Source organism: Mustela erminea, chromosome 4 (assembly GCF_009829155.1).
Source record: "Mustela erminea isolate mMusErm1 chromosome 4, mMusErm1.Pri, whole genome shotgun sequence".
Classification (NCBI taxonomy): domain Eukaryota; kingdom Metazoa; phylum Chordata; class Mammalia; order Carnivora; family Mustelidae; genus Mustela; species Mustela erminea.
The window spans coordinates 88773794-88783914 of record NC_045617.1 but is presented as its reverse complement, the minus strand read 5'-3'; the positions used below and the strand labels follow the sequence as shown (position 1 = coordinate 88783914).

The 10121-nt window shown below is 53.1% G+C and overlaps 1 protein-coding gene across 2 annotated transcripts in view; it reads left to right on the top strand.

Moving 5' to 3' along the window:
- Positions 1–69: 69 nt before the first annotated feature.
- Positions 70–10121, top strand: part of C4H6orf132 (chromosome 4 C6orf132 homolog) — a 33604-nt gene continuing 23552 nt past the window's right edge. For both annotated transcript variants that reach the window (XM_032339951.1, XM_032339950.1), the window contains exon 1: positions 70–232. In XM_032339951.1, coding sequence (XP_032195842.1) covers positions 88–232 — 145 coding nt within the window. In that variant the 5' untranslated portion in view covers positions 70–87. The remainder of the gene's footprint in view (positions 233–10121) is intronic.

Sequence of the window (10121 nt, the reverse complement as noted above, 5' to 3'; positions counted from 1 at the left end):
GGGAAGCCGGTGCGGACTTGGGTCCGGGGCAGGGCACGGCCGGGGGAGGGAAGGTCCTTCCCCTGGTGCCGCGCGGCCGGCGGCAGCATGAAAAAGAACCAGACGGTGCAGGGCACCTTCAGCAAACTCTTCGGCAAGAAGCACGCCAACCCTCCCAACACCTCCCTCTATGCCACCAACCCCCCCTGGATCTTCACCCAGGAGGCCCCGGAGGAGGGGAGCCGGGACTTCGGTAGGAGCACGCGCGCTGGGTGGCGGCCCCCCGGGCCCGGGGGAGGCGGCGGGGAGCGCGGGAGGCGCGGCTCCGCGCGGCCGGGAAGGAACACGCCGCGACCTGCGCCCCGGGTGCGGAGGCGCTGCCGGGAAGGGAAGGCGGCCGGCTGGCTGTCCCGGGAGAGGGTCGAGGGGCCAGAGGGACGGGGAGGGAGGGAGGCCCCCCGCCGCTCGCCGCTTACCCTGGCTGCTCGTCCGAGGTGATTATTTTCCCTCCTTCGGTGAAAAGTGCGTCTGAGTTACTGTCGTCAGAAAGTCTTCCTGGGCTTTGTTCCCCCCAGCCGAGGCCCAGGGGGTGTCCCTTCAGTTCCTGGCCCGGGTCCTAGGCAAAAAGAGGGGCTGCTCTCTTGGTGCTGACACGCTCGGCTCTGCACAGGGGCGGCCCAGGGAAAATCAACCGAAGCCACTGCTGCGAGATGACCAGTGGGTGCAAGACACCCGAGTCCCTTCCTGCGGTCACAGGCTCTTGCCCGCTCGGCCTGGGGCCGGTGTTGTCTATGGGCTCAGGTCCCGGAGGCCAAGCTGGGACAGTGGAGTCCAGGGAACACCCTCCTGACCGGCAGTGGCCTGGGGAGCCTTGTGTCTGGACTCACCAAGCCAACCCAGCCCTGGTGCTTTAGCTGTGGGTCATCTGGTCACCACTGCATCTTTTTTGCAGTTTATACCCTCAGTAACTGAGGGGAAACCAGTGCGATGGGGACGGGAATTCACTTCTTGCGTATGAGCTGAAGCTTTGGCTCACCTCCGTCATTGTCACCCTAATGTCTCCTCTGACCTTTATGGCCACTATACCATGACCTACAAGAAGATGGTATAGACTCATCCTATACCCCCTATACCTGCTGTTGGTTTCGGTTCGGCACCCAGGTTGTCAGAGTGGGGACACAAAGCACCTGGACAGGAGGGGGAGAAACAAGGTATCACCTCTTCTGGCCCAAAGATCTCAGACCAGTGGATGAGCAAAGCTAACCATAGGCTGTTTAGACTGTTCTGAGCCTTTGCTCTAAAAAATGGAGGGCGTAAGGGGTGGAGAAGAAAAATGACCTCTCCTTGGAACTAGGGTTTGAGCTGAGAGGGAAGGGCATCCAGCACTTTGCAGAGTAAACAGCAGGAGCAAAGCCTAGGAGGGGCAGAGCTATGTGGAGGCACAATTTAGGAACTTACTAACTGCCGAGTGTACTGACTCTGAGAGGCCTGAACACCTTTCCTCACTTGTGTAGCAAACACTTACTGACCCTTTGCTAGGGTTACATTCTAAAGTCTGTATGCAAGATACCATTCTAAGTCTGTATATTGTCTACTGGTTGGACCCCCCTCATCTAGCAATCTCCATGTAGTCAGTGATGCAAGTCCTATAATTCCCATTTGTCAGATGGGGAGACTGAGGCACAGGGAGGTTAAGTAACATGCCCCAAATCACACAGCTTTACATGACCATGTCAGGATTTTCTTAAGTATACAATTCAATGATTGTTAGGCTTACTGACTTGTGCAACCGTCACCACAATTCGGTTTGAGAACCCTTCAGTTACCCCAAAACTTCCTTCATGAGGCAGAGCTGATATTTGAACCCCAAAGCCAGGCCCCAGAGACAACATTCTTAGCCAGCTTGCTGAATTAACTTAAGGAGAGGTGATTCAAAGGTGAATTTGACTTGAGGGACACCTGCCTGAGAACACGTTTCCTGCTACCCCTCCCACAACACACACACACACACACACACACACACACACACACACACACACTGCTTTCCTAAGGGGAGACCTCAGAAATGTCTTAGACCCTTCTCTGTATTTTTGGCTGCACTAATCAGGCTGCTGGTAGGGATCAGTCCCTCTGGTGAGTGAAGTGGAGGCATTGTTCCCTGTCACCTCCGGCCAGCTGCAGCCTTCACCAGCCTGGGCAAGGCTGAAGCCCAGGGGGCAGTTCCTCCCATTCCCAGGGCAGGGCTGGGCCTCTAGCTGACTCAGCTGACTCAGCCTGGTCGCACCCTGCACATGGAGGGGTGGAAAACAACATGCACCCAGTGGGATGTTCCCCCAGTGTTTCCGGGGTGTTCCCCAGGGTGCCAGTGGGTGTAGCCCAGGACATGTGCTAGGAGTTGGGAGAGGAGGGACCAGTGTTGGAGATTCTGTGATGGGATGAAGATACCAGACCTGTCTCTGTCTATAAAGTGAAGGCTAGCCACTCCCTGGGCCTTGGTTTTTTTCTTCTATGAAATGGGGATGGTTTCTAGGTGGTCTGGAGAATGCTTGAGGTTTGTACATGGCAGTGGTTTGAAGACTCTTTAAAAGAAAAGCCCTAAAAGTAAGAATTGGCAAATTATAGACCTGGCTCAAATCTGGCCCCTGGCTTGTTTTCATGAATAAAGTTTTATTAAAACAGCCAGTCATGCCCATGATTTACATGTTGTCTGTGGCTGCTTTCATGATGCAGTGGCATTGTTGCGTAGCCTCAGCAGAGATGGTATGGCTCACAAAGCCCAGGATATTTACTAGCTGGGCCTTCACAGAAAAAATAGGTTGACTACTGTATGATTTATTATGTTCGGGTCATTTCAACTCTGCGCTTCCTGCCCTTGCCAGCTTCAGCATCTCTTCCTAACAATGCTGTAGACCAGAGGAAACTGAGGCCATCTTAAGGCCTTAAAGGGGCTGAGATTAGCATTCTATAGGATCCCTGAGTCCGCAGCATTCTCTGAGATGCTGGTGGTATTGGGCCCTAGACAACAGGGTGGGGGTGGTGTGGAGGAATGGAAGGGGGATATCAATCCAGAGGTGTGGAAGGGAAGGTGTGGAAGGTAACTCTCCGCTCTGTGGCTATAGTATGTAAAAAATCTGTTTGCATAAGGGTAGGCTGGGTGCAGTGGGTAAAATGCAAACAGTCATGTGAAAGCGGTGACAGCTGTTTTTCTTTAAACAATTTCCTTGACATATATTCTAATAACTATTGGGAAAGCTTCACTTAATGCAGATGTAATCCTAATGAAGCCTCCTGCTCTCCATCCACCAGCCCACAGAGGGGTCTTAAAAGGCCACAGGATTGTTTTCGAAATGCTTGAGAAGGCAGAGATGTGGATCTTTGCAAATTCCGTGATCAGGGACAGGCTGCGGCAGCCAGAAACAAGGCTGTCTATCCTTCTAGACTCCTCCCTTACTTCTTGGATGAATTAACCCACCTTCTTTATTCCCCACCATCTCACCCCATCCCAGCAATGGGTCATCCTCTCTTTCTTGCCTTGTTCCTCCAAATGTAAATTGTTTATGTCACAACCACATAGGACACTTATTACAGATGCAGATTCCTGGGGTCCCACTCAGAATCACTGGGCTAGGACTTCCTGCAGGTCTAAATAAATGTGCAGGGACTGAAGCCATCTCCTGGCCAGAGAACCCCAATGATCCCTAGGGTTGGCTGGTGGTTCTGGCGTCCCTGCTCCTGGGGGTCCCTGACCTTTTGTCTCAGGCCAGACTGAAAGGTAGGAAGCTATGAATCCCTGGAGCTGAGTGCCTAGTCCCTGCCTGGGCCAGGCTGTCCCCAGCCTCCTGAGAGCTGCCTGGGCCTTGCAGGGGTGTGAAGGAGACTGCTGTTTCCTCCTGTCCCCTGGAGGTTCACTGCGGTTAGCTGGCAGGTCAGTGCACACATACTCACCCATTACCCAAGCTCCTTTCATCCCTGTGGTTCAACTCCAGAAGGCCAGCCTCTCCCTTGACCACAGCAGACCAGCTCCAGGGTACCCCTTCTCTCCAGCAGACACATGAGTAGCAGTAATAATATCATCATTATTATTATTATCAGTTATTTACTGACCCAGGCACCATGCTAAAAACTACATATGTTAGGGGCTCCTGGGTGGCTCAGTCGGCTAAGCATCTGCCTTCAACTCAGGTCATGATTCCAGGGTTCTGGGATCGAGCCCCACATTGGGCTTCCTGCTTGGAGGGAAACCTGTTTCCCCTCTCCCACTCCCCTTGCTTCTGTTCCCTCTCTCGCTGTGTCTCTCTCTGTCAAATAAATACAATCTTAAACAAACAAACAAACAAACAACCCCATATGTTAACAGAGTTGAAAGGCTTGGGTAGGTGAAAAGACTCAGTCATTTCAGCTCAGGGCAGCTCAAATGCTGCCGTGCATCCAGTCGCCTGGGGCCTTGTTAAAATCAGATTCTGACGCAGTCCGTTTGGAATGGGGGGAGACTTCATTTCCAGCGGGTCCCCAGGTGAAGTCCTTGGGTGAGTCTGTACTCTGAGTGCATCCTAACTAGAAAGCAGAGGGCCAGGTCCCGCCCCCAAGGCCCCAGCGCTCTGTCCCCACTGACTCCATCCCCCACCCCACCTCCCACCCCCTTCCGACTCTACCTGTGGCTTCCTGCTCAGGCCCAGCTCAACCTGCTGCGTCCCCTCTGCCCTTGGACAAAGGCCTCTCTCTGGTGCCTGGGTCAGACCTGCTGGGGCTTGCTGGGACAGACTGGCCTTTTCAGGTTTCTGTCATGTGACCTGTTAATTAGCAAGGAAGGGCCTCATTAATGTCATTTGTGTGTTACCTTTATGGCGCCCCCCTGCTGCTTCCCTGAAAGGCTGGGGCTCCTTAGTGACCAAGGACTGGATGCTTCATCTCTGTGGGGTAGAGATGGGGGGTCGATTTGGGGGTTCTGGCTTATTCTGTGTCAAGGCAACAAACTCCCTCAGCTACAGCCTCACCCCTCCGAAGCCCCTGGGATTAGACCCTGGGGCCAGTGCACTTGGGGCCATTTGGGGGCTTCCGGCAATTTGGGGCCACATATCATCACCCCAGCCCTCCTCATGTCCTTGCCAGCTCCTTTCCCTCTGATTGTGGGAGGCTTCCTGCAACATAGGAGTAATGGACCCCATAGGATAAGTGGGGAAACAAAGCCCGAGAAAGTGCCCCCAAATCCTCAGGCAACACACTGAGGAGCCACCGTGACCCCAGAGCTGATTCCTAGGTCCATTTGTTTCCTCTAGGTGGCACCCCATTCTGAGTGTCTGGGAAAACAGGAGATAGAGGGAAGAGGAGCCAGACTTCTTCATTATTTCCCCACTGTTCTGGTTGTGGTCAGAGGGTCTTAGAGTCAGGTTGCCTGGGCTTGAATCCTGGCCCCTTTCATTCACCAGCTGTGGGCCCTCGGGCAGGGACCTAACCTCTCTGAGCCTCAGTTTTTTCATCTGCAAAATGGGCATAATGAGAGGGCCTCTCCCAAGGTTTGTGAATGAGAATGCACAGAGCACTTCAAATCGCTCCAAGCTCGTAATACTTGCTTAATAGATGTTAGACATTTGCATTTTTATTATTAATTTTCTCTCTAGTTCAGACCTGTCTAGGATTTGGGGAAAGAGCTAAAGGACGGTCCCAAGCCTCAGCCTCCAAGGAGATCTGTGGCTGCTGAGTTTCAACCCAGAACTCTCAGAGAAAAGAAATGCCAAAGACCCAGTGAGATGCTGCTCCTTTTGGCAAGAAGGGGAGGAAGGGAGGGCTGGGAGGGAGGCAGCAGCTGGGCCCAGCCCTCAGCTTCCCCAAAGCAGGCCACCCCACCCACCCCACTACACTTACACACACATACACACACACACACACACACACACACACACACACATACACCAAGAGAACCAGTTTGGGGAGAGGCAGCAAGCTGTGTGCCATATGTAAGGCACTCATCATTTGTGCCCAGAGCCCAGCATTGCAAGTCAGGCACACTGTTTGGGTCCTGGCACAGGGGCTGCTCTGTGACCTTGAGCCTGCCCTGCCCACGCGGCACCTCTGTCTTCCCATCTGCCAAGAGCAGCCCCAAATATCCGCATTCAGAGTTCTCCCCGACATGAGAGCAAAGGGCCACCTGCCTCCCCATGGCTCACACACAGGGGCGTAGCTATTTACCCTTAATTTGCTGTGTTTCGATCTCAGAGCCAAACCCTTGCCCAAGCAAGCTAAGGGGGGACAGAGGGAGCGCAATGATGAGGGTGGTGGCAATGATGATGGTTACTGAGCAGAAATTATCTGCTAGGCACTGTGCTCAGCTGTTGCATACTGTGTCTCTCACTCAGCCTCACCCAGCCCGCCCTCCAAGTCGGGATCATCACCTACAGTTACAAAGATGAGGGCTAGCCTCCCAGAGACCTAGAAACATGCTCAAGGCCCTACAGTGAGTAAGTGATGGAGCCAGGACTAGAACCAGGCTCTGCTGATTCCTAAACCCACAGCCCGGGCCCCTGCACCACCTGACGCACCCCTCCACCCCGCCACCTAGCTGGGGAGGTGGGGCCTGAGGTCTGAGGGGATGTCTTCCTGCTGAAACACGTGGGGCCACCAAGAGTTATTTTTGAACCGGGTTTCTGGATATGAGATAGGATTTACATGAACTCAGATCCTTGAGGAAGCGTAAATGAAAAGCGGCCTTTGTTTCCCGTCCATCTGTGAGAGAGAAATGTAACCAAATGCAAAGGGATCCTGGGCACAGGCCTGTCAGGAAGAGGATTTCATTTGCAGGGGAAGCTGGGATTGTTTTAAAGATCGGGTCTGGGTATGGGGAGGCAGCTCTGAACTTTCTCCTCTCTTATCACTGCGCTCGTTTGAGATGAGTTTGCCAGGCAGAGATGCTTGTTTGTGCCTTGACAGGGCTGTGGTCCACCTGGGGCTCCGGCTCTGCTCAGCCCCTGCCCCTGGTGCCTCCTAAGTCTACCTGGCTGCTGGAATGGCCCCAGGGTTTCCCCCCTTTCTCTAGAAGCTTCTAGGTCCCTGGTGGCTCTCTCCACTTCCCTGCCTCCTGAATCCTGCTGGGATGCTCCTGGTGTCCCTCTGGGCCATGTTGCAAGCTCGAGATCCCCAAGGACTCTTCCGGTGGGCAAGGTGCCGAGTAAAAAGACAAATGCAGAGGGAGTTTCCAGGTTTCAGGGTGGGCAAGACAGTAGACTGGGATCTTTTTTTATTGAGCAGCTTCACCGTGTCCTCAGAGGGTGAGAAGTTCAGCTTCCTCTTTGTCACTCCCTTTCCCTCCTCAAGATCTGGCCTGGCCCTCCTTTACCTCTTCGGGTGAGGAGGGGACTACTTCTTAGGAAGCTCCATTCCAGCACCCCTGAGACTGTGACTGGAACCCAGTTCATTTACTTCCATGGGAAAAGCCCCAAGTTGGACTCTATTGTCTCTGTTTAGTTTGGACCTTGATCTTGAGGGTTAGAAAGCCCCAGCCCTGACCTTGAACTCGTGGAGGACCCAGCTCATGGTGGCGGCCCCTCTTGCCTCACCTGATGGTGTGCTTCAGTCAGAAACTGAGCCCAGGCACGAGGGGCCCAGGGAAAGTCTGGCAGGTTCTAGCCACGCGTCTTTTTTGTTTTGTTTTTCTTTCTTCAAACGACATACATTTATTATCTGAAGTTCCGTCGGTCAGAAGTCTGACACTGAGCTCACAGAGCTAAAATTAACATGTCCATGAGACTCTGTTCCTTCCCAGAGGCTGTAGAGGAGAGTCTGTTTTCTCAGTTTTTCCAGCTTCTAAGGGCCACCCACATTCCTTGGCTCGTGGCCCCTGCCATCTTGAGAGCCAGCAGGGGCCAGTGGACCATTTCTCACCTCACACCGCTCTGACTCTGTCACCATACTCCCTGCCCTGACCCCAGCCATGCCTCTTAGTCCTGGGGAGCCAAACTGAATTCCACAGAAGCGCCCTGGTGGGGAAAGAGCCACGGGGCCTCAAGCACCGCCTCTCGCCTCTGATTGCTTTCCCAGAGATGGACTGTATTTTTAGAAAGTGTTCCCTCGTTGAAAATGACCACAAACCAAAACGACAGTGCCTCCCAGTCAGGGCTGAGTCATGGGATCTATGAGGCAGTTAGAACTGTGGAATCTGTGAGGTGGTTAGAGCCCATGCACCTGTGTGCAAGTCAGATTGAGCTCTGCCCCGGCCTGGGCAAGCTTCCGCTCCCGCCCCTCCCCAGAGCTACTCCAGGGCCGCAGCCAAGACTCTCTTACCCCCAAATAGCTCTCCACCCCGCCCCTAACCCCTAACCCCCCACCCTGTAAACAGCGGGATTAGGATTCCCTACTCTGGACAGGTCATGGTTCAGAGATCAGCCCTGCAGCAGAAATCCTGGCTTTAGAGGCTTCGGGCAAGTTCTTAGACCTCTCTCTGTCCCCATTTCCTCGTCTGTAAAATGGGGATGATGACTGTCCAATTGCAATGATGATTGTCCCAATTTAAAATGGAACTGTTTCAAAAATTATGTGAATAGATAATGTGCAAGTCGCCTAGAACAGTGCCCGGCCCATTGAAAGTGCTCAGTAAGGGGCGCCTGGGTGGCTCAGTGGGTTAAAGCCTCTGTCTTCGGCTCGGATCATGATCCTAGGATCCTGGGATCGAGCCCCGCATCGGGCTCTCTGCTCATCGGTGGGGGGGGGCTGCTCCCCCCCCCCCCACCGCCTGCCTCTCTGCCTACTTGTGATCTCTGTCCGTCAAATAATAAATAAAATCTTTAAAAAAAAAAAAAAGTGCTCCGTAAGTTTTACCCATTACTATATTATTACTGCCCCTATGATCCCCTTGCCAGGGTGCTCCCTTCCAAAGGCACACGATAACACTAGCCATTGATGTTAGGACAATTTGCCTGTAGAAAGGAGGCCCCATAGATCCCAGCACTAATGCAGAGATGAGATGATTAGAGAAAAGGTCAGCCTGGGAGCCTTCCTCTCTTGCTATCTCTCCCCACCCGGGTCCTAGTAAGGGCCCAGCAGCCATATCAGGCAAGTTGGATTCAGACTTCGGTGTCCGCACACCACTATCTGGGGAACGTCCCAGGAGATCCTGGTGTCAACATGCAAACCCTTAGAAGCCAGAGAGAATCAGGTGGGCCTTAGCAAGAGCCATCGTTGTTGGGATTTCCCTGTTATCTTCCACTTTTGTGTTTTCTGATTGGGCCAGATCTGCACTCCTATGCTTCCTGCACGCCCCCACCCCCCCACCCCCGCTCCCTGGCATCTTGATCTCCAGGCTCAGGTGAGGCACCTGGTAGGGACTGGGCAACCATGTCTTCCTGGAGTGCGCTGGGCAGGGCCCTGCTGGGAACTGGAGTTACTGGGGACTGTGGCACACACAGAGAACTCGTCCTTTTGGCCCCTTTTCAGAGGTAGAGATTCCTGAACGTCCCAGTCACTCTCTGCCTGGAGGGACAGCACACAAAGGGCTCTGGGTCCAGCTGCTGTGATGTTCTCAAGAGCCTTTATGTCACATTCAAAACCCTAGATTCTGACATAGAGGGGGGGTGTGGCTGTAAGTGTGGGAATTTGGGGTGAATGTGTTCTGATCTCAGGACTTCCCTTACAAGCCCAGTCTCTCTTGAATAAATCTTTTGGCTTTCTTGCAGTTTGCTCCTGGAGTCATGTGCAATGGGAAAAGTAATCATGATTTGTTCAATGTTCCAGTTATAGGATTCTGGTTCCTTGGGATTTTGACTTGTCTTCTCTTTCCCCTTTGGTTATAGAGGAACCAAAAGTCCCTCGTGCCCTGTTAAAGGGGTGAAAACCCTTCCTGCTTATGACCAACATAGTAGGAAGTCCACAGTGACCCCTGCTCAGGGGAAGGCCTGCTTCTCCCTCTCCCTCTGTCTCTCCTCCTGCTTGTGCTCTCTATCTCCAATAAATAAATAAAATCTTGAAAGCAAGAAAGCAAGCAAGCAAGCCCAGAATACAGACCCAGTAACTAGAGGAAGAGAAGAGTCTTTGTATCATCCTCCTACAGGGGAAGTGACCACATTTGCTGAGCTCTTACTATGTGTGGGCCACACTAAGTCCTCACAACAGTCCTATAAGGTTAGCACTAATATCACTCCCATTGTACAGATAGG